This window comes from Corvus cornix, chromosome 4, assembly GCF_000738735.6.
Source record: "Corvus cornix cornix isolate S_Up_H32 chromosome 4, ASM73873v5, whole genome shotgun sequence".
Lineage (NCBI taxonomy): Eukaryota > Metazoa > Chordata > Aves > Passeriformes > Corvidae > Corvus > Corvus cornix.
The window spans coordinates 70,694,785-70,721,500 of record NC_046334.1 but is presented as its reverse complement, the minus strand read 5'-3'; the positions used below and the strand labels follow the sequence as shown (position 1 = coordinate 70,721,500).

The 26,716-nt window shown below is 52.4% G+C and overlaps 1 protein-coding gene across 5 annotated transcripts in view; it reads left to right on the top strand.

Moving 5' to 3' along the window:
• The window catches only part of LZTS3 (leucine zipper tumor suppressor family member 3), a 46,630-nt gene that overhangs the window by 11,517 nt on the left and 8,397 nt on the right, over positions 1–26,716 (top strand). The window contains exons 1-3 of one of the 5 annotated variants that reach the window (XM_010402119.4): positions 12,459–13,039; positions 22,462–22,950; positions 24,473–25,303. In XM_010402119.4, the coding sequence (XP_010400421.1) occupies positions 22,501–22,950; positions 24,473–25,303 (1,281 nt within the window). In that variant the 5' untranslated portion in view covers positions 12,459–13,039; positions 22,462–22,500. Of the gene's footprint in view, positions 1–12,458; positions 13,050–13,511; positions 13,607–22,461; positions 22,951–24,472; positions 25,304–26,716 lie in introns of those variants that run through there. The other 4 variants (XM_019287165.3, XM_019287166.3, XM_039550527.1 and 1 more) reach the window with 4 other exon arrangements.

Below are 26,716 nucleotides of genomic sequence, written 5' to 3'. Positions count from 1 at the left end.
CGCTGCAGAGGAGCTGTGCTGGTGGAGCTGTCACTGAGCAGCTCTGCGAGGGACAAGTGACAGGAGTGGGGGTGGCTGGATGGGCTGAGCCAAGGGAGGAGCTGGCAGAGGACACGGGGCTCAGCAGAGAGAAGCCCCAGCAGGAGAAGCCACTGCTTTTCCTCCCCGAAGGTCCGCAAGGTTGGACACAATGGAATTCCCTCCTCCCTCCCCGTGCCCGAGGCAGCCACATCCCGGGAGGAATACAATGCTGCCTTCGAGTCCATTCAAAACACCCCAGGGTCAAACCTTTATGAGGCAACAAAGAAAATAAACCCAAAGACAAAAAGCTATTCTGGAGGAGGGGAGGGGAAGGAAGCGGCTCCCAAAATATCGGTGAGAACCTTTCCTTTAACTCCAGCTCTGGGATGGGGGTCTCTGCTCCGGTGGGACCGAGCAGGGGAGATGTGAGCACATCCTTCTGCACCTTCCTCTTGGTGGGAGAGGGCCCCAATGACCAAAGTGCAGAGTTTTGGGAATGCTGGGTTAGGATCATGAGGATCTGGGTGCTGGAGAGGGGACAGCTCTTGGTGGGAAGGCACCTGCAGGGAGAAGGGGGTCAGCAGGCACCAAAGGACCATGGACCCGCTCCTCTGCCCCATTTCCTGTGGTCACCACCTCCCTGCTGGCTGTGAGGGCTTCTGGGGTCACCTTGTGGCTTTTAGAGGCTGTGTTGCTCCTGGCTGTGATCCCAGAGGCAGCTGGACAGACTCCTGGTCCCCACACCTCCCAAATAATTCGGGTTTTTTCCCTTCATTTCTGTTCTTTAGCTGGGAGCCCTAGGTGAGGCTTTTTGGGAAGGGTATTTTGAATTGTTCCCACGTGGGGTTAAAGCTCTGGCACTCGGGAAGGGGTGGGAGAGAACTGCGAGCTGCAGGAGGGAGCAGGATTCAAACCAGAGACGGCTGAAATCTAGTGGGGTGGGAATAGACACAAACAAGGTCCCACTTCCTGCTGGGCACCTTATTCCACCTGCAGGGGAGGCACCTGCAGGTACAGAAACCCCCACTGGCAGGGCTGAGCCCCAAGAAGGAAATGCCAGGAGAAGCAGAAGAGGGTGAGGATGCTCAGCTCACCATCCTCTCCAGCCCGTCCGTGCTGGGGTGCTGACACATCCCAGCGCCATCCCCCACCCCAGCACCGCTGCACAGGGGCAGGGCTGTCCCTCTGAGGGTGACCAAGGGTCACTCTGGACACTGAATCCCTGTTTGGAGCAGAGCAGGGAGAGACAATTTCCCCACAGCCCCTGACGTGACTCAGGAGTTTGTGGTCTGTGACGGGTGAGTCAATGCGAGCGGGAAAAGCCTGGCTATTTTTAGGACCACTGACATTTGGGGGGGTTTAACCCCTCTCCCTCCTCCCCCAGAGGCATCTCAGCAGTGCCTTGCTTGAAGAAGGAAAAAAAGACCCTTCCCAAGGCAAACAGGTGCCAGCCTCACGGGGTGGTGCTTCCCAGGATGAGGAGGTGAGGGAAGCAGGATCATGGGGACCAGGAAGGGGCTGCCAAGAGTGACAGAGACAAACACAAAGTCAGGCACAGATAAAATCCCAGAATCGTTTAGGCTGGAAAATCCCTCCAGGATAATCCAGTCCAGCCATTCCCCCAGCACTGCCCAGGCCACCACTGAGCCACGTCCCCAGGTGCCACATCCACACGGCTTTTAAATCCCTCCAGGGAAGGGGACTCCAACACTGCCCTGGGCACCTGTGCCAGGGCTGGACAGCCCTTTCCATGAAGAAATTTTCCTTGATAGCCAATCTAAACCTCCCCTGGCACAACTTGAAGCCGTTCCCTCTCCTCCTGTCCCTGTTCCCTGGCAGCAGAGCCCGACCCCCCCCAGCTGCCCCCTCCTGTCAGGGAGTTGTGCAGAGCCACAAGGTCCCCCCTGAGCCTCCTTTTCTCCAGGCTGAGCCCCTTTCCCAGCTCCCTCAGCAGCTCCTGGTGCTCCAGACCCTTCCCCAGCTCCATTCCCTTCCCTGGACACGCTCCAGCCCCTCCAGATGTTTTGCCCAAGCTCTGCCTGTCACTTCTCCAAGCACTCAGAGGTCTCTCTGCACCCTCTACTATAAATGCACATGGATCAAGGTTTAAATCTCCTCACCAAGCCCTGGAGAGCTTCTCCAGAGTTTTCTTTCCTCCTGGGACTAAGGGCCAAGTGGCATCACGGCACAGCACGATGGCCTTGTCCCCTGAAGCTCCTGGGACCCCTCTACCTGCAGAAGTGACATCATGGGACTTGCCCAGCTTCCAGCTGGGCCCGGGGACAGCGCTGCCTCTGAGCAAAGCCACTCCTTGTGTCCAGGGAAACCACATTTAGGGTGGCCTGGGATCCACCCCACTGTGGCTCCCATCCTTATTAGGGAATTCAGGTCTTTAGCAACTCCTCATGGGATAAGCAGCCTTTCCCCAGGGATGCTCATCCTTCCCACGGCTTGCCCAAAAAAAATCAGCCCCCATCTCCCCTTCCCCACCATCCCACCTTCCTGCTGGAGGTGCATGTCTTGTCCTACCGTGCAGATTTAGCAACTTTCATGGCAGCTAATCCATCCTCAGCTTGGGAAATTCCCTGGTTTCATTAGTTTAGCAAAATATGAAGGTGTTTGGTGGTTTGTATGGTTTGTATTTTTGGGGGGGGGGCTTGGTTTTTGGGGTTTTAGTTTGTTTCTTCATTTGTTTGTTTGGGGCTTTTTGTTTTGGGGTTTTGGGTTTGGTTGTTTTTTTTTTTTTTTAATTTTGGTTTTGGTTTTTTGGTGGGGTTTTTTTGTTGTTTTCGGTTTTGTTTTTGCTTTTTGTGGAACCATGAACACAAGCAGCTCTGGATTACAACAATTTGAATTTTCACAGATCTTCCTGCACAGTCTGTTGCATTCCTGGGGCACAATGGGGGCACTTAATGTTTTAGGGGTGAACTTCAATAGGAACTTTTGGGCTCAATGATCTTAGAGGTCTTTTCCAACCTTAACAATTCTACCACCAAAGGGCAGGGATCAGTGGAAAAGGGTCGGTCTGACAGCCTGCTTTGTATTCCCTCAATACACTCCCAAATCTGCCTTCTGTGCAATTTACAGCAGATCCTGACGGATTTCTGCTGCATGAACTTGCCAAGTTTCCCCTCAAACACCAAACATCAACTGCATCCCACGGCAGGGAGCTCCCCAGGCCACCAACCACTCCCTGAGGAAGTGGTTTCTTCCTTTTCTCCCTGATTTCTGCCTTCACCTGCTTCCTGATGGGGTTTTATTTTGGCTAAGAGTTCCCCCTTTCCACACTGAAAAGGAGACAGCTCCACATCTGTGCGTCATTTGGCTGTGGCTCTGGTCCTGTCTGAAGCGCTGCCCCAAAGCCACCAAAGCTCCTGGGAATGTCTGAGCAATTTGTCAGCACGGATTCATTTTAAAAAAAACCCTAAAAACTACTGAGGAAAAACGCTGGGAATACTCCTGGTGTCTGCACAGGCAGATCCCACGACAGCCCCTGTCAGCAGCACAGGTGAGATGAACGGCGTGGGATTGCTCCCAGCTCAGACAAATTAATCAGGATGCTGTGCCGGGGTGAGTTCTGTCCCAAATAGATGAAGTGCAAGCTTGTAACATGTGCCAAGCTCCTCTGGAGCTTGTTTCACAAGTGCTTCCCATTTTACATGCACGCCTGAGGAATTCTGCTTCCCCGAGCTCAAGGTAGGGATGAGAGGAAAACAGGAGTGGAGAGAGCAGGTGGTGCCTCAGCCCAGGCAGCGCCTTCTCCTCCGGCAAATCCTTGCACAAAGCACCAGGAATCCCTGCCTGGAGTTGGGCCACACATTCTGGGCTGGCTCAGGATGGCTGGGCAGCCCCAGCTAGGAATTGCTGCATGCCTTTGGAAACATAACATCACAGAATGGTCGAGGCTGGAAAGAACCTCTAAAGGTCATGAAACCCGACCATTAACCCAGCACCCCTGGGCTCACCACGAAACCATCCAGGAACTTGTTTTCTCTCCTGCAAATCATTGACAAGGCTGCTTTCCCTTCCTCCCTGCTCCCACACCACCCTTCCCCACCTCTCTCCTTCCCACACAGAATGATGTGCCCAGGGCTGTGTCACTGGGGTATTTCCCACCTTCTCCCTGGGACACAGGTGCTGAGGAGGCAAAATTTCCAAAGAAGAGGGGTTTTTTTTTTAGGGTTCCCCAGGAGCACTGGAATGGAAGCAGTGACGTGAGCAGGGTTAGGGCAGGAGGGCAATGCCAGCAGCTTTGTGTCCCCAAAGGTGCAGCCACACCACACAACCCCACGTTCTGGGGAGCCCCATCAGTGCCTGAGGTGCTCTGCAAAGCTCAGGTGAGCAATGAAAGTCACAAAGGCTGTACCTAAAGGGGCTAAAAGAGAGCTGGAGAGAGACTTTGGATGTGGGGGAATGGATTCCCACTGCCAAAAAGCAGAGTTAGATGGGATATTGGGGAGGAATTCTTCCCTGTGAGGGTGGGGAGGCCCTGGCACAGGGTGACCAGAGAAGCTGTGGCTGCCCCTGGATCCCTGGAAGTGTCCAAGGCCAGGTTGGATGGGGTTTGGAGCAGCCTGGGATAGTGGGAGGTGTCCCTGCCCATGGCAGGGGGGGGGGCACTGGGTGAGTCTTGAGGTCCCTTCCAACCCAACCCATTCTGTGACTCAGTGATTTTGATCCGTGAAGATCTTTGGGCTGACTGGGGCAATGGAGAAAGGTTTTGTATCAGCCACAGGGCGCTGCAGGAAAAGCACAAGAGGACAGCAGGGCTGGAGCCAGCTCAGCGGAGACATCACAGATTTTTCCATGCTTGCTGTCTGACTCTCTGGGTTTTCCTCTGCTGGAAAGACCATTTCTGATCACTGACAGATCCAGCAGCTCTTCAGAGTGGTTGTGAACAGGAGCAAAATGGTTCTTCTGGGCAGGTCTCACCTCGTCTCTCCGGGGCTGGTTATTCAGTCCTCACAGGGCAGCTCCCAGGTTTCATTAGATCTGGCCCTAATGACAGCTCTGCTGAGTTTTGGAGCCCTCCTCTCTCCCCATCCTCCAGCTCTCTGCATCTTCTGAGTGGAAATAACGCAAAACTGGGAAACAGGGAGGAGTTGTCACCACCCCCCTCTACGAGGCCAGGACAGAGAGGATGTTTTTTCCGCTCAAGGATGGTTTATCCGAGCTGCACACACATACTCTCACACTCACACGCTCTCACACACACAACACAACCATTCTCTCACCAAGCCCTCGGGATTTTGGCACTCCCTCCCACTCTCCTGGTCCTACACAGCCCCACTTTACAGCTGAAGTCGTCACTGGAGGAGCTTCTTTGGAGGAGATGTGGATAAATCTCTCCACTGTTTTGTTTGCAGCAGAGCTGCTGGCACTTCCCAGGGCTCCCAGGCTGGTTATGAGCAAATGGAAACAGAAAGAAACCAAATCCCTGCTTCATTCATCCTCCATCCATCCCTGCCCCTGCCGTGTCCCTCGTGCTGCCAGCTTGGAGAGAGGAGCTTTGTCCCGTGGCCATCTCCAGCTCCACATGAAAAGCCCTCCATCAAACCAAGAGCTTTGCAACCTCTGCTTCCATTTCAAAGCCTCTTTTTCCTTTTGCCGAGGATCTGGAGGGATGGGAGAAGTGTTCAAAGGCCAGAGTTGGTTCTGAAGTCCAAAGCTGGGCGAGCAAAAGGGGTTTGTTTTATACGACGGAGCAGAGAGCCTGCGAATCTGTGAGGGCAACACCTCCCTGCAAATCAGGTCACTTCTTTAGCGAGGGAAAAAAAGCCTTCCTGAGGTTCAGAGCATTAGGGCAGAAATCAAAAAGCATTTGAAGAAGCAGGGAAAGCCAAGCTCTGGCTTTGCCATTCCTGCCCTCCCGCTGGATCCCCACGGCCCGGCAGGCACTGAGGGAGACTGGGAAAATGTTCCACTCTTCACACACCACTTCAAACCCTCAGAGCCGCCCTTTCCAGGGGGACTGGGGTCAGCTACCACACTAAACTCCAAATATTTTCCTAGCTGGCAAATGAAAAAACCTCCGTGTGTCTGCGCCTGGCTCTATAGCCAACGTACACGGAATGATAAAGGCCCTGGCACACATCTCGCAAGAGCTAATTATAGAATTTGGAAGCCAACGTGATAATATTTTCTTTAGATGTGTGGTGCAGATGTAATTACTTCTCCGGAGATGCCAGCCGCAGATGACGCAGGATGCCCTTATGTAATCACCTTTATTATGCAGCTATGGAAATTTTCCCTCCCTGGCCCATCCCCTCAACTCCTTCTTTTCCTTCCTCACCCTAAACTCTCTCAGTGGCTCATTCAGAAGGCGATGGGGTGAGGTCCTTAGGCCAGCTGGGAGCACAAGGGCAGCTCCACAGAAATCCCATTCCTGGGTTTCCCCATCCATCATCCCTCAGTGAAGGAGCAGAAGGAGCTGATGGCTGGGAAAAGGCCCCCCTTCACCTGGTGGAAGGGAAGGGGATCATGTTGGAGCCAGGATTCCCCCATCCCTGGCATCTCCTGTGGCTTGGACCAGGAGCCAACTGCTCCATCCTCCTGTTGTGGAGGAGCACCCCCTCCCCAAAACGGGCTGGGGGATGCTGAGGATGCAAGGGGACTACACAGGAAAGCTGGTTTGTCCCTGCAGGGTGAAGGCTTGGTGGGTCACAAATGCTTGAGTTGCTCCAAAGGTTGCTCCCGAGTGCAGGAGGATCTCCCAGGTGATCCACAAAGTCTTTCCTGACCGGGAAATCACAGCGTGATCGCAGCCAAAAATGCTTCCAAAACAAGAGGGACTTTTGCCTGTGGATCCTTTCTGAGGTTTTCCTTTTTGCCTGTGAATCCTTTCCGAGGTTTTCCATTTTGTTGCTTCAAAGTCTCTCTGTCCCACTGCCCACAGGCCACTGAGGTCCGAGCCATGGTTATCTCCAGGACAGAGGCTTCCCCCACCACCAGTGGTGCTCAGGGAAGCCACAATCCCCTGGCATGACCAGTAAAACCCTGCCTTGACCACAAACATTCAGGAAAAAGGGTTGATAAGCAGCCTGGAGGCATCACCCTGTAGTGGCAGCACATATTTTGGTTGTACACCTCTCTGCTCCCACCCTCTTCCATCCCTCTTCCCGGCCAAACCTGGATCCTTCCTTGCTGTTTTGGGGGATTAATACATGATGGGAAGGGGTGACTCCTGGTTCCGGGCTATCCTGATGCCACCAAAGTTGCAAATCTGGGTTGTGAAGACTTTTCCTTCTTCTTTTCTCTGCACGGCATCCAAGCCAGGGCGTGGATTGAGGAGGATGAGCCTGGAGATGAACAAGGACAAATCCTTCAGTGGCTGGGAAGTGCAGTTCAGAGAGTTGGGAAGAGGGGAATTGGTCACACAGCCTAAAAAAAAAAGGAAGCCAGGGACTTGGAGATGGAGATGGCGGCTGGAGCAGGACTGGAGGCAAAACCATTGGTTCACCCACTGGGCAAACTGGTTCCCAGTCATGGGTCAGTGCCAGTGACTGCAAAGGAATTTGTCCTCAGGGCAGGGAATACCCACATTCCTCCGAGGACAAAGAGCCATGGGGGAGGCAGTAGCTGGGGGATGTGTTTGTAGCACTCAGGCCATTTATTAACCAAAACCTCCAAATTCCCAGGAGTCCAGGGCCATCAGCTGGTCATGGATTCAGGCAGCATTTCAGCCCACGTCCATCTCCAGTCAGCCAAATCCCTCCCTGTTGCCCATGGACTGTGTCAGTTGGGTCCTTGTGGCCTGGAAAGGGACTGTCAACCTTGGATCCTGCACAGAGAGGCCTGGGAGCCACCACAGGGATGCTCCAGGCTTCCTGCTCAGTCTTTTACTGCTCCTCCAGAAGATCTTTCCCAAGACTTGAGGATTCTCATGCTTCTGCTTTTGCTGAAGCCACACAGCCCCCAATTCTTCTCCAGAGCAGAGGTTGGCCACGATGGAGATGGAGCTGGATGGGACAACATGAGTACACACAACTTAGTCCTGAGCCTGGTGTTCCTCCCTGAAAAAAACCTCCCACCCCGAGCCAAGGGGGCTGTGCAAATCCCTAATTCCTGATATGGACAGAAAGGGCACTTCCAAACAGGCTCCTTGAACACCTGGTGATTGCAGTGGAAATCTGCCCCTCCTGGTTTGCTCCAGTTTATTTTTACTAGGCCTGGCCTGATGCTTTGGGACTGTGAACGGGAGGTTTGTTTCCTTCATTCTGGATAATCACCCAAGGATGCTTAAGGAGTGGTTTTAAACTAAAAGATGAGAGATTTAGACTAAATATTAGGAAGAAATTGTGCCCTGTGAGGGCGGTGAGGCCCTGGCACAGGTTGCCCAGAGAAGCTGTGGCTGCCCATGGATCCCTGGAAGTGCCCAAGGCCAGGCTGGACAGGGCTTGGATCCACCTGGGATAGGACTTTGGACCTGGATGAGCTTTAAGGTCCCTTCCAAACAAAACCACTCCATGATTCTATGATTCCATGATCCTCTGGTCTGGACATTATTTGGGGAACCTGATAATTCACATCCTCCCCCAAGGCAGCTCAGACCTGACCCACACCCCACGGCCAAGCACCCAGCACACACCCTGGGCTTTCAGCACCCACAGGTGGAGATGCAGGAGCCTCTCCTGATTTATGGAAAACCTGGCCCATGCACCAGGCTGTGGCTTGCCAGCACTGAGAAGTTTTGTCTGCCCTGTGCTGGTACAGGAGGAGACAGCTTATACCAGCAGGGATGTTTTTTCCAGAATAGGAAACCATCCCTCTGGATGACATAAACCAGAGTCTTTTGGCTTGTTCGTGCTGGCTCAAGCTGAGCAGGCAGATGCCATTGACTGGAGATGGAAAGCGTCTCCCGTTGCCGCAGCTGGCATCAACCCAGCTTTTGGGGTCAACCCAGCCTCAGGACCCTCTGCCATCCCCTGTGGCAGCTTGGAGAAGGTCCTCTCCCTTCCCCAGCTCTGTGTGGGTATGAAGAGGTCTCACACAGGCTCAAATTATTCCACTTAACGAGCAGGAAGAGCCTCTCCCAGCATTTTAACTTCCAGACCAGCGGGATGTCACTGTGCTGGTGAACCCCCTGGGTGCAGAGAAGGTTTGTTTGACCACATAACCAGTTTCTGCTTGCACAAATAAACTCTCGGCGTCATCCTGACATTTCTCCCAGGTGCTCAGCCACAGAGGCTGCTCAGGCTGTGCAGGCTGCTGGGGATTTTATCAGCTTTCCCAGCAGAAAGGTTGGATTTCCTGGCATGGCGTAGTCCTGCTCCCCTACCAGCCCCATCCTGCACATTTGGCTGTGATTCCTGCAGGGCACTCACAACAAATCAGGCAAGGCAGCATCTCTATCCACAAGCACAGGGAAACCCTTGGATGTTCCACACCCCTTGGCTGTCACAGAAAACAGGGTCTTTCCTCTGAAAACCAGCCTGGAAATCTCTAATAACAGATAGCGGGGAAGAGCTTCAGACAGAGCCTGGTGAGGAGATACTGCAGGAATTCTGGTTTCAGTGTGCAGCCTGTTGGATGCCAAGCACTTACAGGCACACTCAGTTTGCAGCTGAGGTCTGAGCTGGGTTTAAGTTGTTGTGGCGCTGGTTGGAAAGCGCTGGAGGCCTCCAGCACAAATTCAGAACTGTCACTGTCACCAGACCAGGCTGGCCTTGACATTGCCCAGCCAAGGCACTCAGACATCCTGGGATGGAGATGCCACTTCATTCATGACCTCAAAGTATGCTCAATATCCAGGATACCCTTATTTAGGGATTTTTTCTGCTCCTCAAGGCTTTGAAAATGGTCTTCCCTCTAACTAAAGGAGTCTGGGTGAAGAGAGGAGGGAGGCTCTTGCTCACGTTGGGATGTCTTCTACTGAAAAGCAGCTCCCCAGAGCTTTCAAGGAAGAAATCCCAGTGCAGGGAGCTGCTGTCTCTGCTCCCATTCCCATCTCCGCCTCGCCGCATGCCTGAGCACATCAATGCTTTCCACCCCTCTTCCCTGGAGAATGTCCCGGGCCAGTGATGCTCCTTCAGACCTCACTGCAGCTGATGTTTTCCTCCTTCCCTGATGGGTGCAGAAAACACTGAACCAGTCCTGCAGGTGTAGTCCAAGGACCTCAGAGAGCTTTGGGATCTTGACATGAAACAGCCCCAAGAGAATGGAAATCACCCTGCCTGGGGGCTGCCACTCCTGCAAGGAAAAGGAAAAAGGACATGGGGAACAAAGAGTTTGGATTTTGGAAGAGTAAATTCTTCCTTTCCTCCAGAGAAAGGTGGCTTTGGATGGATGTTCAAAGCCTCGTCCCCAAGACAGAGCAAGGCCATCATGGCTGGGTAGGAAAGGATTTTTAGGTGGGTAACCCCAACCCTGTAGTCCCAGGCTGGAGGTCACCCCAGGTGGTCGGGTCTGGCTGCACAGTCCAACCACAGCCACCCAAAAAGGGCAGAGCAGAGGACGATAAACCCCACAAAGGGCTGAGAGCAAGTCCTGGTGGTTGTGTCCATGGGGACAGGGAAACGTGGTGGCCTGGCTGCATCTGGCTGTGCAGGAGCCCTGGCACAAAGGGGTGCTGGGTGAGAATTGGGGGTCTCTGCTGGCTCTCAGAGGGGATGGAGGGGCTCTGTTGGAGGTGACCTGGGTGGGCAGAGCAGTTCCTGTCTCAGCCACCCCAGCCCTGGGTTAGAAATGGGAGTTTAGGGTTCAAAAGTTTATGCCCTGCCTGAGAGCGCCAGGAGCACGGGTTATCCTGGAGTTTCCAGCGCTCTCCAAAGCCTCTCCTATCATGATTTATTCATCTGTGGGAAGTGCTAAGACATAACTCAGCTCCCAAAGGGAGCACGAGCACAGCCTCCACCAGCTACAGCATCAGGAAACTGCCTGTCTCCTGTGAGATCTGCCGAGCCTGGGCCTGCTGCAGCTCCCTGCTGGGCAGCCACGGGCTCCTGTGCTCCAGCAGCTTCCCCAAACCACTACTGGGAAGGGTCCACCTCCCAGCAGAGCTTCTGAGCCAGCTCTGGTTATTGCCAGAGCAGTGCCAGGGATGGAAAGGGCTCTCTGTCTGCGTGGCTACTTCCAAGGTGCACTCACATCCCGAAACCAGCCTGTTTGTTGGAATTCTCTGCTTCTGGAGTTAAAGGGCAAAATTAAGAGCTTGAATCTCCACAGGAATGCATTTTGGTATAATTTACACCTTCCCCGTGCACCCCAGCAGTGCGTTTGGCCCTGGTTTAAATGCAAATTAACCCATATTTGATTATTTTGGCGTTATTGCTGTTTTACTGCTCTTGCTGTTATTTGCCCACCAACACCGGCCCTGTTTGCGAGGCCCCAACCGGTGACTCCTTTGATCCCCAGACGTCCTGCCAACAGAAAATTCACTTGAGCAAATAAGTCTAAATTAGTGGGAGTTTTGTGTGGCCTTATTTCCCTCCCTCCACGACTGCAAATAATCCAGAGTAAGTGCTGGGGCTGGACGGCCCCCGATGGGAAGCCTGATTGCTCTCCCGCCACAGTGCTGGCAGCTGGGAAAGTGGGAAAAGGAGCTCTGAGCCATCGTGTGTCACCAGGGCTCTGCTCTGAATGATGGAGAGGAGGGAGGGCAGCATCCAGGTCCAGCTTTTGGCCAGGTGGATGGGGCTTGGAGCAACCTGGGATAGTGGGAGGTGTCCCTGCCCATGGCAGGGGTTGGAATGAGATGAGGTTTAAAGTCCCTTCCAAACCATTCTGTGATTCTATGGATGCATCATGCCATTCATCCCACTCATCCAGTTCTCTGCCCTTCTTTGAGAGCTCTTCATAGCCTTTCATTTCAGGCATGCAGCTGGGAAGCATCCCCAGAAGGATGGGAAAGTTCCCTGATAGAAAGATCCCAAAATAACTGAGTGAAAGCGAGCTGCTTGGAGCAATCCCCACTTGAAAAAAAAACCCAAGCTGTCAGACCCCAAAATTCTATTTGAGATAAAACCAGCTGTTAGGGTCCCAAATCTGTATTTATGAAAAAAAAAAGAAGCTTTGAGACCCTAAAATCCCATTTTGAAAAACAAACAAATAAACAAAAAACAAAACAGGCCGTCAGCCCCCAAATCCCTATTTGAGGAAAACCCAGCTGTCAGACCCCAAAATCCCTATTAAAAAAAAAAAAACCCTTAGCCAAAATAACTTACTCTACCCCAAATCATCCATTTGAGCAAAAACAAGCCATCAGACTCCAAAATTCCTGTTAAAAAAAAAACAAACCCAAACCTCAGATATCAGACCCACAAAATCCCTACTTAAGGAAAAACAAGGTGTCAGATCCCAAAATTCCTGTTTGAGCAAAACCAAGTTTTGAGAGCCTGAAATTCCCTATTTGAGAAGAAAAAAAACCAAAATAATAATAATAATAATAATAATAATAATAATAATAATAATAATAGAATCCAGCAGTCAGAGCTCAAATTTCCAGTTGAGCAAAACAAGCTGTTGGACCCTCAAAACTTTCTCTGTGCAAAACCAAGCTGTCAGACCCCAAAATTCTCATTTGAAGAAAAACACCCAGTCTGACTCCAAGTTCCCTGAGCAAAACCAAGCTCCTGAATCCCAAATCCCTATTTGAGCAAACCCCAAAACCTTCCAAATCCACAAACCCCTATTTATGCAAAACCAAGCCATCAGACCCCAAAATCCCCATGCGAAAATAGAAAAGGCAAACTCCAAATCCTTATTTCAGCAAAACCCAGCGTCTGACCCCGAAGTTCCCATTGAAGCTAAACCAAACCACCAGCCCCAAATCCCCCTTTGAGGAAGACGGAGCCATCCCTTCCCAAAATCCCTGCCGGAGGTGGGCACAAAGAGTTAAGCTCCTGCGGGCGCCGTGGCCAATCCCACCGAGCGAAGGGCAGCCCTTGGCCGCAGCCCAGCAGCAGGTTGCTCTCCGCAGGTATTATTTTGGACTTTTTCCCGGGATACCACGCAGGGAAACAATGAATTTCGCGGTCGGCGCAGGATGGGGAGCTGCAGGACGCGACCCTGGGCTGCCCAGGTAAATCCCGGTGGGTGCTGGCTTTTTGTGGGATCTTTGCTTTTCCTCTCCTTCCCCCTCTCGCTGGGTGTCTTTGTTTGGGGCCGGGCAGGGGAGCGAAGGGTTTTCGGTGGATTAATGCAGGGCTGAGCTGGTGGGACCCTTTGTAAGGGAATTTTTGGGGGGGACACCGGGCTGCGTTGGCAGCGGGGGTCGGAGCAGAGATGGGGTGCGCGGAGCTGGGTGGCTCAGGGTGGGGAAAGCTGTGATTCCCCCCTCTGTAAACTCCCCCTGGATCCAGCTGGACCCCCCCAGCACCGGGACCTTGCACCGGGCGGGTTTTAGGGCATCGCTCCGGTTTAGCAGCGCTAATTCCGGCCCTGGGGACAAGGCACCGTCGGGACGAGCCACCATGAGGGCTTGCTCCGAGCGTGGTGTCCGGGGAGGAGCGAGCACTTCCCGGGCTGGCTCCGCGCCCAAGAAATTCCTCGGGGCGAGTTAATGATGAATCACGGCCGGGCTGGTGGCGTGGGCGGCGAGTGGCAGCCGGTGGCGAGTCCCCTCGTTGTCCTTCCTGCGGGGACAGAGGTTTGGGCAAAGTTTGGTCATGGCAGAGCCAGGCGGGGCTCGTGGGGCGGCTCCTCGGAACCGCTCGGGGGGGATGGCTCATCCCAAAGGGCAGGATCAGCCTTCCCCCAAAACATCCCGCCCAGGGCAGGGGTCTAAATCGCGCAGGGGGATGTGGTGACAAAAGTGGGGGTGGGGGGCGGGGTCCTCCTGGCATTTGGGGGCATGGAGCTGGGCTGGAGCAGGGGATCACATGGGGATCCCTGAGATCTGGGATGCTGGGGGTGTGTGAGGATGCTCAGGCTGATGCTGGAGAGCCAGGCAAGTGCTCTGTGCTGGAGCACTGCCAGGGTGATCAGGAGCTTCCCCATATCCCCTGTGTTGGGGACACCACGGGCTCAGCTGGCAGCACCTCATCCCCAGCTACCTTCCCAAAAGGGTGGATTAGTGCAGGGCTGAGCCGGTGGGACCCTTTCCAGGTGATTTTTGGGGATGGGAGGTACCTGCTGGGCTATGTTTGCACCAGGGGCTCAGAGCAGAGATGGGGTGCAGAGATGGATTGTTCAGGGATCCCACTGGCAACCCCTTAACAAGGGGAAACTGAGGCATGCAGGGCTGGGATGACCCCAGGCAGTCCAGCCCATGGAATGGGGCATCCCAGACCCTCAGGCCTGCAGCCAGCGCTGAGGCTGCTCCATCAAACTGCCCTTTCCCTGTACTGAGGGAATTGAGGGAGGTTTCCCTGTGCCACCAAAGCTGGTGCTCTTCTGGGCAGAGGTTGCCACTGGGACCTCACTGGGGACGATGACACAGCTGGCCCCAAGTGTTTTCTGGGGGCAGCCACAGGGGTCACAGATGAGACCACGGATGAACCCTTCCTGATGGACACATGGGATTTGGGATGGTGGCTTGGGCTGAGCTTGAAACCATCCTGTCCTGCTGCCCCTTGGGATGACGGGGACAGATAAGACAGGTCATGGAAAATCCTTCCTATCTGCCTTTGGGTGCATCCTGGAGGATGCCAGCCCGGATCCAAACCCAGGGCTCTGAGAGCAGATGGGAAAAGGGGGGAAAATCCCCCTGAGGATGAGGACTCTGGCCAGGGGAATGCTGGTGGATAGCCCCAGCGTGGCTTGCAAAAAACTCCATGGCAGGATAATTCCTGGTGGAAAGGATCCTGGGAGCTCTCCAGGCCATCTTGCTGCTGGTGGACCCTGGCTGGTCCATTCAGGACTTGAAAACCTCCAAGGATGAGACCAAAAAGCCTCGCAGGACCCTGTACAAATGTACCTTGTCACATCTCCATGTCACCTGCCGAGGTTTCTCTGGGGCTTTGCCCAACTTGCTGTAGCCTCCAGAATAATTTTGATGTCTTCCCTTACTGGAACAGCTCGAGACTGGTGAGGCCTGTCAGCTGCTTGGCTTTTAATTCCACCCAGCCTGCTCTTTTGGATCCAGAAAATGCTATGGATTAAAGCTGGGAACACCCTGAGATGAGGAGCTGGGATGGAGATGGGCTTGGGACAGGTGGGGCAGCTTGATCTGGATGAGCAATAGCCATGCCCAGATTGATTTACTGGTTATTTTACTGTCCATAGGGGGTTTCCAGGAAGCTGTGGAGGGTGTCCATTCCAGGAACACCCTCAGGGAGCGGAGAGGGAAGGAGGGACAAGCAGGAGGGCACGGAGCCAAGGCCACGTGCTCCACAGTGCAGATTGTGGCTGTGCTTTGCCATGATTCCCCCTCCTGCCACGGCCTGGGGGATGGGGACAGCGTGGCAGTGGACTGTGTCCCTTAAACACAGAGACCAAGCGAGGGAGGAAAACTGATAGCAGAGTGGGAGGACTGGCCAGGGAAGGTGGAGCAGGCTGCACTGTTCAGGCTTTGTCGGGGAGAACAATGGGGCCTTTATTGGGGAAGGGAGGTGGTGGGGCTGGCAGGGACAGTTTGGCACACAGAGAGTCCCTTGGACGGGGCACTGGCATGTGGGATGGGACAGTTTGGTACCCAGTGTCCCCCAGACAGCTGTGGGGGCAGGGAATTGGGACATGGGGTGGGACAGGTTGGTACACACTGTGTCCCTTGGCCAGCTGGGGGGATGGGGAAATGGGAAATGGGGAATGGAAAATGGGAAATGGGAATGGGAAATGAGAAAGGGAAATGGGATGGGACAGGTTTGTAACCAGCGCATCCCTTGGCCAACTAGGGGGACAGGGAAATGGGCTGGGACAGTCTGGTGCCCATCATGTCCTTGGGTCAGAAAGTGAAACGAGGAACAGGGATACGGGATATGGAATGGGACAGGTTGGTACCCAGAATGTCCCTTGACCACAGCTGGAGGAAGCTGGGACACAGCAGATGGGACAAGGGACAGGCCAGTTTGGTACCAAACATCCTCTGGTGGTGGGACTCGTCCCCAGCTGTCACTGTGAGCCCCACAAATGCTGACACAGCTCTCCTTGATGTGGGTTTGGATTCATGGCCACCCCTCCCAAATCCTTTATCACTGGGAATTGCAAAGGGTGGTTTAAGAAAGGGCTGGTTCTGAGGACCTTGGGGACCCTCACAGCTGAGACAGAGGATCATCCCACGCTGGGGACATCCTGAATCAAGCACTGCCACCCACTCCAGACCAGAGGAGCTTTGGGGATGGAGGAATCCGTCATCCTTCGTGCTGTCCCTTGGCAGCTCAACAAGAGCTCCCCTGAAGAGCCGCCTGGGTCTTTTCATCTCATCTCTTTTGTTTCAGGCTTATTATGTAAATAGCTTATGCGGCCCCCATAATGAGAAAGTAGTTTCCCAGAATACAAAAGGCTGTAATTATCTCATTAGCAGGCGGAAAGGAAAAGGAAATGTTTCTAAGCCAGCTCGCTTTTATTTCCCACAGCAGCCCCAGGAAGCGCAGCCCCCAAAACTGGGACCTGCCTGCCCTTAGTCCTGCCACCCCCTCCTGATGCTGCCACATTTTCAGGAGAGGAAAGCAAAGTGTGATCCTCCTGTCTCAGAAATGGGTTTGTACTGGGACGGCTGACAGCTTTTAACTGGGCCCAGTTATCCAGAGGATGCGGCAGGTCCCTGTGCAGGCCCCTTAGCACTCTTAGGTGCTGGGAAAGGTGTAATTGGAAAGTGGCAGGGTCACAGAGAGTCAGGATGGTCCCCACCTTCCCCAATTGGATGTTCCTAGGCAGGACTACCATGCTGGCTTGTCCAAGTCCAACCTCCCTGCTCCAGCAGGGTGCCCTAGAGCACGTTACTCGATATTGTGTCCAAAAGTAAATCCAATCACAAATCCTTTGCACATAAGGATGGAAAATGTGCAGATACACAGCAGCCCCATGGCCCAAGAGGTGGCTGAGGGTGGCTGCAAGAACTTGCCACTATTTGACCCTCCAGCCTGCCTTCCTGAGTTTGCTTTTTAGCTCTGAGGGAAAAAGAACTGCAGTACAGGGATAAATGGGAAAAGAGAGGTTTGTGTCCTAGGGAAGGAGCAGGAGTTGTTCTTCTGACTTCATTTGGCTTTTGGTTGTGGAAAAAGCTTGTGGTTGAAAAGCTCGAGATCTGTGTGTTTTTGCAGACAGGTTCAAGTGCGTTCGTGCCGTATTCCAGTGGTGGAGGAAAACCTGGCAGCCACTGAGCCAGGATGGGGGGAAAAGAGTTGGAGGAGGTGCAGGAAAGAGCCACAAGAATTACTTGAGGGCTGGAAAAAAATGCCTGTGAGAGACAAGAAAAGCTCATTCTGTTCCCCTCTTCAGACTGAGCAACTTGAGAAGGGTGTAGGAGAACAGGAGGTGCCGGGGCACTGGAGCCAGGTGGGAGGGGAGCCACGGTGTCCCTGCCTCTTGAATCAATCCCAGTGGAGGAGCTCTCAGCCAGGTTTGGGTCTGGCACGGATGTAAGGAGGTGGCACATGACACACAGGAGGCAGAGCAGTAGCTGAGTGGCCTTTTTGGAGGATGTGATGTGCAAGGAAAGGTGAGGGAGAGGAAGAGGGGTGTGACTGAAACGTGCACTTGAAACTAAGAGGACAAGAGGGAACAGCTTCTAAACAGGAGAGGTTTAGACTGGATATTAGGGGAAATTTCTTCATGGAAAAGGTGTCCAGCCCTGGCACAGCTGCCCAGGGCAGTATTGGAGTCCCCATCCCTGGAGGGATTTAAAAGCTGTGTGGATGTGGCACTTGGGGACAGGGGTCAGTGGTGGCCTTGGAATGGTTGGACTCCATGGTCTTAAAGGGCTTTTCCAACCTGAATAATTCTGTGATTCCGTGATTTTACGAGTGCAATTGCAAATCATGGGTTTCAGTGGTGGCTTTTTCCCCAGGGCTTGTTAATGCCTCACTGGACACAGGTGGTTTTGCTCCCTACGGGGGGTCTGTGTCTTCACCTCTAACCCATTCCTGTCCTTTCCTTCCCTCTCCAAGTATCTTCCTGGAAGAAGCTGAAATTATCACAGCCATTCTTTTTCCACCCTTTCCCACCATATCTAACCTGTTCCACCACCCCAGGATGTGTTGACTTTTTCTCCTCCAGCCAAACCAATCCCTTGGCAGCGCTGCCAACCTTGGCAGAGGCAACCCAAGCCTTAAACACGGGGCAGGTGTAGGTCCTACCCCTATAAAAACAACAAAACAGAGCACGGGTTTACGGTGCCAGTAATTGCTCCCTCGTTAAAGCCGAGGCAAACAAACCCGACTAATGAAGGTCAGGGGCACACCTGTTACCACAGTTGGCAAGAGGGGGAATTTTTGACCTTCAGAAGCCTTTGCTGCCCCTGCTGCCAGCGCCACATGCCTGGGATGGCGTGTGTGCCAAGGCCCTGCCTTGCTCTGGGGCTCCTTGCTGGAGCTCTCTGTGCCAGAGACCGATGATTGATGCCCTTCTCCCGTGGCACTGGTGCTGAGGTATGTCTGCCTCCCGAAGGCCTTTGTTAGGAGAGTGTTAACAATTAACCTCCTCAGGCAGAAACAAAGCCAGGCCTCCGTGATTTAGTCATAGTTAACCATTCAGCTGCTTATCTCAGAGCGATTCTTCTTTTTAACTGGAAGGCATTCGCTGAATCCTTTGGGTAGAGCAAGTGTGAAGACACAGTTGTTATTTTACAAATTACTGTATCTACAGTAACATCTAGGAGTGTCCTGGAGCTGCAGGTGTGGTGGGAAACCTTGGTAAGGGGTGGACATGCACAGTTTGCCCACCACGGCTGGGGAAAAGGACATTTCACCCCAGATTTTCTGCATCAGGCATCAAAATATTGCTGTCTCCAAGGCGAGGCTGCTGCAGGAAAGGCCAAGAGGCCAAGAGCTGGATGAGATGGGGAGGTGGTGCAGTGTGGAGTGTGCGGATTCCCAGTATCCGTGGTCAGAGAAGGTTGACTGTACTGATGAGATATGGCGTCTTCCTTTGGTATGGAGATGCCTCCCAGGAAGGGAGCCTTGAGTCAATCCAGGCGGACAAAGAAAACCTTTTTAGCTTTTATTAACACAGGAATACTGGGAAATGGGACCTCCGCTGAGAGTTTGTTCTGGAGGAGTTTCCTTCTTCGTGTCTGCAAGAAAGTCCCTTCGCTCGGGTTCCCACTGTAACTACGGGGACACTTTTGCCCCTCTGAGGTGGCTTGGGGGTCTCTTCCAAGCCCAGCCATGCTCAAGGGTGACTCTTCTTCCCTTCTAAAGGATGGACTTGGGAACAAAATGCTGGCAAAGGCAAACATTCATCTTCCCTCAGCCTCCCTGTGCTCATGGACAGGCTCGGCACCCCTGGGAATCACCCACTTTTAGCTCACATTTCCATGGGAGGGAGGCAGTTATCATGGAATCATAGAATAATTTGGTTTGGAAGGGACCTTGAACCTGCCATGGGCAGGGACACTTTCCACTATCCCAGGTTGCTCCAGGCCCTGTCCCTGGCCTTGGACACTTCCAGGGATGGGGCAGCCACAATTCCCTGGGCACCCTGTGCCAGGGCCTCAGCACCCTCAGTCAAGAATTTCTTCCCAATATCCCATCTACCCCTGTCCGGTCAGTTTGAAGCCATTCCCCCTTGTCCTGTTACCACAGAGATGATGAGATTTAAGGAGAAGAAATATCCTAGGGAAGGTTTTAGTCACACATTCCTCCAAACCTGGAAGGAGAAAAAACGACCCTCCTGCTCTGTGCCGGAGCATGGCAACGCTATTCCTGTGCTCAAAATTTGATTTCACAGTTCAGCTGAGGAACAACCAATGTAAAACCTGACCGGGAACTGGAGCTGGCCAGAAGATACAAACCCAAGAGTTGTTGTTCTCAGAAAAAAAAAATGGCCCTTTTTGGCAAACAAAGCTGTACTGTCAGGGATCTGTTGGCACTTCTGGAATCTCCTTAATAACATATTTGTAACACTTGTCTGTATGCTCTGTTTATCAGATCCCGGGTTTGCAGTAAACATAAGCTAAGAACAAGGGTTTTTTTCAGAATATTTTCTTGGATGATTCCCAGTTAAAAGAAAACGCTTGTTGTTGTGTTGGCCTTTTTTTTTTTCTTCCTTTTGGAAGGATCAAACTTTCCAGTGACCTCATCCTGCCCTCAGAGAGTCAATGTAAATGTGCAAATGTCACTGTGAAATTTACCCAGTGAGGGAAAAGTAACCTGGATTTCTCCCTTGCTGGCTGGGGAGTACTGCAAGGAGACGATGCCACTTCCTTGTCTGGAGCTGAGACCTTCCAGCACATCCCTCCCATGGTGCCTGGTGTCCCATAAAAAGAAGTCACAGCCTATAAAGATTCCCAAAGTCACTGAAAAGCAGGTTATTCCTAAATTAGCAGGACAAAGTCTTCCCTTGACTCATAAAATCCAAAGGCACCATTGGTTGAGTGTGGCTTCAGGTGGGTGTTCTCCATCCCTCCTCATCGCTCCGCAGCCCAGCCACTCCCCAGGCCCTCAGCAGGCACCTGGATTAACCCCTGGGCATTGTGCACTCATGAGCTGTCAGTGATGATGTTCTTTGGGAAGTGTCTTTAGGGCGTGGTGGGGTCACGAGCCTTTGAGTGCTGCTCAGAGCACTGGGGGAACACGTGTCCACATGTCACATGCTGGATACGTGACCAGACCCTGCCACTTCTTACTGCTGGCAGAGGTTTTATCACTTATGACCAATAAACGCTGGTGTTTTGACTGTAGTGGATCCCCACTCATGTGATCCTCCTTTACTGCCTGGTCTTTAGACTTTCATCAGGGAATGATGTGAGATCATCTGCTGAGGACAGAGGTGCAAACTGCAGGATGTCCTTAGCAGGGACTACAGAGTGTTCACTTAATGCTCGTCGCTTCATGAAATCCCAGAATGGGTTGGGTTGGAAGGGACCTTAAATCCCACCTCAACAGCTCTGTGTCCTCTCGCTCTGGCACAGCAGCTGCCACATCTGCCACTAGGGCTGTTCTTTGGACAGGGCAGGATGCTGGGAAAGGGGGAGGAGAAGCCTCCAGAAATGCAGTTTAATAAAAGCAAAGTTGAGCAGCACAGACCCTGCCTTAACCTTTTTAATTCTTTTTCCATTCCATTATTAGTGCAAATAGCAAGGCCCTCTGAGACACCACATGGGAGCTGAGCTCCGGACCTCAGCTTGCTCTCCAGGGAAATAAATCCAGCTCTTCTGCTTTACTCAGGGAGGGCTGAATGAACATCCCTTCCCCCAAGGAGGGGGAAAACCCCACTGAAAGGGGGATTTTCTCCATCTCCCCTTCCTGCTGGTCCTGCCTGACCTCTGCCATCCCTGAACCTTTCTCCAAAGGGCATCAACTATTTTTATCCCATCCGCAGGGAAGCCACAGTACCTCCCACTGCCCTTAAGTCCTGCCTTAGTCCTCACACTACAAGGATGGTTTATCCTGGAAAACCTGCAACTGAGGGTGCCTGAGACAAAAGAAAAGCATCCGTTTGGGCCCACGGGGACCAAATCAATGAACTCTGGAGGGCTGGGTGGACACTGGTCACCTGAGTGTCCACAGCTGTCCAGGAGCTACTGACCCTGCTCCTCCAGGTTTGGTTCAGTCATCCAAAATTTGCAGTGCACCTTCTCCCTTCCTTCGGGTAATGGGATCCTTGGCTGGTGCAGGTTCAAATTCTCCATTATTCAATGAGGTGACCAAGAAAAAGTTGTTGTGGGTCTTCTATTCCCTCAAATAAGACTTTACACCTTTGTGTAAAAGCTGATGAAGAGCATCTAGATAGATGAGAATTGGTCCCAAGGATAATTGGTCCCAGGACAACCCTGGTCAAAGACAACTTTTGAAACCAATATTTGCATGTTAACCATGTCCCATGGCCTAGTTTTGGCCAACCCAAGGCACAGGCTAAGTAAGAATCAAATTGAGAAGGGGAATAAATATTTAGAAGAAAATTTAGGATGACACCTGGACAAAAGCATCTTTTTAAAAACTCAAGTTCAACAACAACAATCCCAAGGAAGAGATGGGAAGTGTGTTGTTTAAGCCCTGTGATACCATCCCTAAGGGATGTGCTGGAGAGAGCACTTGGATGAGCCAGGACCAGGGATGGAGACCTTCCATCCCCATGGGAACACAAACAGGTTCAAACCTGGGAAAAGTGACAGAAATAGTTCAGTCTTGGGAACAGCAAATGGTTGTGTCTCACCGATGCCGTAGAGCTGTGCCTACTAAAATCCATGCAACCCATTCCCCTGGGAACCACAACTTTTGGATTGAGAAGATTAGGAGCTCTTTTGGAGAGCAGGGGGTGGGATTTGAGGAATGCTGCTCCTCCAAGGGACCTGGGGATCCCAGAGAGGAGGAGAACGCCATCACTGGGACATGATTTCGATCTGCAAAGGGCACGGCAGACAAAAGGCATCTCTTTAACAACCCTTTTCCCTCCTTGTCCCAGTGCCACTGAGCTGTGCCTCCACCTCACCCCTACGCTGCCATGGCCACGCTAGAGACGCTACCCGTCCTCAGTGACCCGGCCTACCCCAGCCCAGAGAACTTCCACGGCTTCGCCCCCCGCTATTCCCAGACCATCCCCAAGAGCGCCATGGGGAGCGTGGGCAGCGGAGTGGCCAACGACCAGGAGTTCGCCATGAAGAGCGTGGGCACCCGGACGCAGAGCAGTGGCCGGCAGACGGAGGGGCCCCGCAACGGCTACTCCACGCGGGACATCTCCAACCGCTACTCCGGCGAGGAGAAGACCTACAAGTCGGAGAAAGTCTCCAACTCTCTCTACATCAACGGCGACCTGCGCAAGAGCGAGAAGGTGAAGATGGACATCTGCGGCAACGTGACCACCAACAACGAGAAGAACCTGCCGCCGCCTCCCCAGTACCGAGAGCCCAGTAACCCACCAAAGATTTTGCCAATCTCCGGCAAACTAGACCAGGTGAGAACCTCCTGGAGCAGCTGGGTGGCCGTGGCACATCTCTGGAAGCACAGACCAGGAGGCCTTGGGCAACAGTGCAATCCTGATGTTCTCGTTCTTACTTTGTACGTTTTTATGTAGAGATGATATCATTCTTATGACTTTTCAGGGGGTTGTTAGTTCTGGCCCAAGAGCATGACCACAAGTCTTCCACATACAGCTCATTTAAGCCTGTATTTAAGTCACTAGCTATTCCAACTTCCCTGAGATGTTGTGCCTACCTCCCTGAAGGATGGGGAGGGAGCTGGAGTCGGCTCCAGTTTCAGCATTTGAGTCCCCTCTTAGCTTTGTGCCTTTTATAGGCAGTTTCCAACCACACACTGCCACCTAAAGCTGTTGCTTGAAAGAAGCCATGAGCATCTGTTCAGAATCCCAGTGCCCCTTGTGAGGGACACGGCTTGGGAACTACCCCTGTAAACATTCTCTCCCAGCCCAGCCCAGTCCTCATGGCTCCTATTGGCTTCAGGGAGAAAGATCTCCCAGGCCTGGAGGGGCAGAGCCCCAGAGCCAGTGGTGTTTTGTGTAGCCTGCTGCTCTGCTCCAGTGACTTCCATAATTTGTGTCCAGCATTATTTCTGCAGCATTTGGTGGCCTTTTCTCCTGGGTTGTTAATCCAACAGCCCCTGCAGTCCATCTCAGTCTCACACTTGGTCTCCAACCTCCAACATGTTCACTGGGGCTTGTTCTGTTTCTCCTAAAAGGCATTTTCAAAACACCTTTGCTTCCTCCCATTTAAGTTTCACCTAAAATCCAACCTGCAGTAGGGCAGACTCAATCCCATTTTAAGGAAAATTTTGTTTCTAATGGTGCATTGATGGGGAGAGGAATGTGCAAGGCTTTAAAATCCTTTCTAAATCCCTTGTGGCTGTGGTCCACTGTCCCCCAGCACTGCTTAGGCCCACAGAAAACACAAATTTCAAATGAAGAGCAGCTCTAGCATGTTCCTTGCCTGGTGTCACTGCTGGGGTCACAGCTCCTACCTGCTCCTGTCTGAGGATAAGCAGGACATGAGGTCCCCACAGGCACAGGTCACTGCTGGCAGCGGGGAGATGTGATGCTCCTGAGGCAAAAGGGCTGCTAATCCAAGGCTTCGATTCAGCTTTCAGCAAAAGGGCAATGCAACCTCAAGGCTAGAAATATAATCAGCCAAAATTAGAGTTATTTTGGTCAGGTCTGGTAAGCACGGGGCAGCCCTCCTTGTAAAGAGCTCTGAGAGAACCCAAGGAGTATTCTGGGCAAAAATCACGCAGGTTTGGGATACATTAAAATGATTTCCTTTCAGCTGGGGCAAGGGAAGGCAAAGTGTTGCCCTACGAGTGACCACAGGTCCCTCATGTGCAACCCCAAATGGTCCAGGGTGTACCAAGGTGGGATAAGGAGCCAGCCCAAGCTGCATCAGCCCCACCCTGTGCCGACGTGTCTCTTTTGTGTGTTACCGAGCCTCCTGCTGTGTTTGATGCGTGGTCCTTTTTCCTTTTTGCAGAGCAATGAGCCCTTAGTTAGACCCTCAGCCTTTAAACCAGTAGTTCCTAAAAACTTCCATTCCATGCAGAACCTCTGCCCGCCGCAGAGCAACGGGATGGCAGAGAACAGAAAGAGCTTGAACCATGCCAACAGCAATAGCCCGTCCGCACCCAAGGGTGGACTCGACAAGAGCAGCCTTAACAGGACTACAAACCAAGGCGGGGGGCTCTCGGATTCGGGCCGTAACTCGCTAACGAGCCTGCCCACCTACGGGACGGGCTACAGCCAGCACGTGGGCCCCATGAGCGCCTCCACGAGCCACATCAACCGCATCGGGACCACCTACGTGGAGAAGAACATCGTGGGATACAACGGGATATCTACCTCAGACAGCGGGCGGTCCTCGAGCAAGAGCACCTCGTCCTTCAACAGACTGAACCATCTCAACGAAACGATGCCTTTCCACTCGCCCTCGACCGACGACATCATCCAGGACCTGGAGGACCGGCTGTGGGAGAAGGAGCAGGAGGTGCTCCAGATGCGGAGGAACTTGGACAAGAGCGAGGCGGCCATCTTCCAGGTGTTCGAGGAGAAGCAGAAGATCTGGGAGAGGGAGATGGAGGACCTGAGGCAGAACTATGCCAACAAGTTGCAGCAGGTCTCCAAAAAGGCGCAGCGGGCTCAGCAGGCTCTGCAGCTCCAAATCTTCAAGCTCCAGCAGGAGAAAAAAAAACTCCAGGACGACATGGGACAACTCCTCCAGCAACGAGAGGAGCTGGAGAAGAAATTTGTGGCTTTCAAGAAGGAGCAGGCTGAGTTTCTCCCGAAGATTGAAGAGACCAAGTGGGAGGTAAGAGCGTTGTTGTAACAGACCCTGAGTGAGGTTTCCATCGCGGGGTCTGGTGACCCAAAGTACCTCCCACGTGCCCTAAGTGGAGCCCACAGGTAACAGCCATGGGTTGGTGGCCTCCAGGTAACAGGTGACACTTGTCACCTCACTTGTCTGAGTTCCAGGCCTGTTGATTTCAATTAAGCTAAAATAAGCACAACCTTTTGTGCACACCCCCCTGTATTGGTTAATAATTTGACTTCACAGTCACTCCAAGTCGTGACATTCAAATCCAGTTTCAGGGAACACGGGTCTTTCCACACAGGTACTTGTGCGTGCCAAAAATGGGCTTAAGTCTATTTTAATTAAATTCTTTTACTATTTGCATTTGGGCAAACCTTGAAACCGCTTTTCAGATATTTGATTTTTTTTTAATTGAAGATATAAAAGCGACTGAGATAAAAATGATATCGACAGCCATGTCTACCTTATGCTTTCCATTGTAACACACTGTTTTCAGTTGTTAATAAGTTTATCTCTCTTAGAAAGGCAAATTCCTCTTTCTAGTTCTCCTGTTGAGTCCTACATAACTTTTTCCTACTGTTTCTATTTTTAGAACATTTTATCAAGGTCTGTTTGTATAGCCAGTGCTAACATACCTTTTTTTTTCAACTTGATCATGTGAAGAATTTTAATCCTTCCATGCACAGGCTAGAAACTTTAAATTTATTAAGAGTGCAGAGGCAAAACATAGCTGTAGAATCAAGAAGACCGTATTCTGTTAATCCTGATGGAAAGTAAATGAAGCTGGGATTAATTAGGCTCTGAAATGTGCCATTTGCAGATGTTCAGCAGAGATTATTACAGGCTTGTTGTACAACATGTGCAGGATAAATCCCAGAACGGGCAGACTGCATTGTCCCTCCTTTGACCAGCAGTTCTGCCCAGGTCTTTTAAGGGACCTTAAAGCCCATCCAGTTCCACGTCCCTGCCATGGGCAGGGACACCTCCCACTAGACCAGGTTGCTCCAAGTCCCATCCAATGTGGCTTTGAGCACTTCCAGGGTTCTTTAGGAGTCTTTCGAAAGGAAGGCATCATAGGATGAGTAAGTAAAGTCTACTTATCTGCCTCCTGTCCAATGCTCCCAGGTCTTGGGGAGAAGCTGGGTGGTCTCTGGGTCTGAGATGTTTCTGTCTCAGACTTGCTCAAGGTCCAGATGCCATTGAGGTAAACTTTGTGGGAAAACTCCAGCTGAGAAGGTTTGGGATTGAGCACCATGGGTTTGTGGGTGGGGGAGTAAGATGAAGGCAGGAGGGAAGCATCGCTGGTGGGGACCGCAGCACTGGGCTTGGCTGTTTGGGCAGCTCCAGCTGGAAACAGCATCAGGTCCCTGAGAGCCAGGAAAAAACACAGAGGTCAGTGGCATGGTCTGG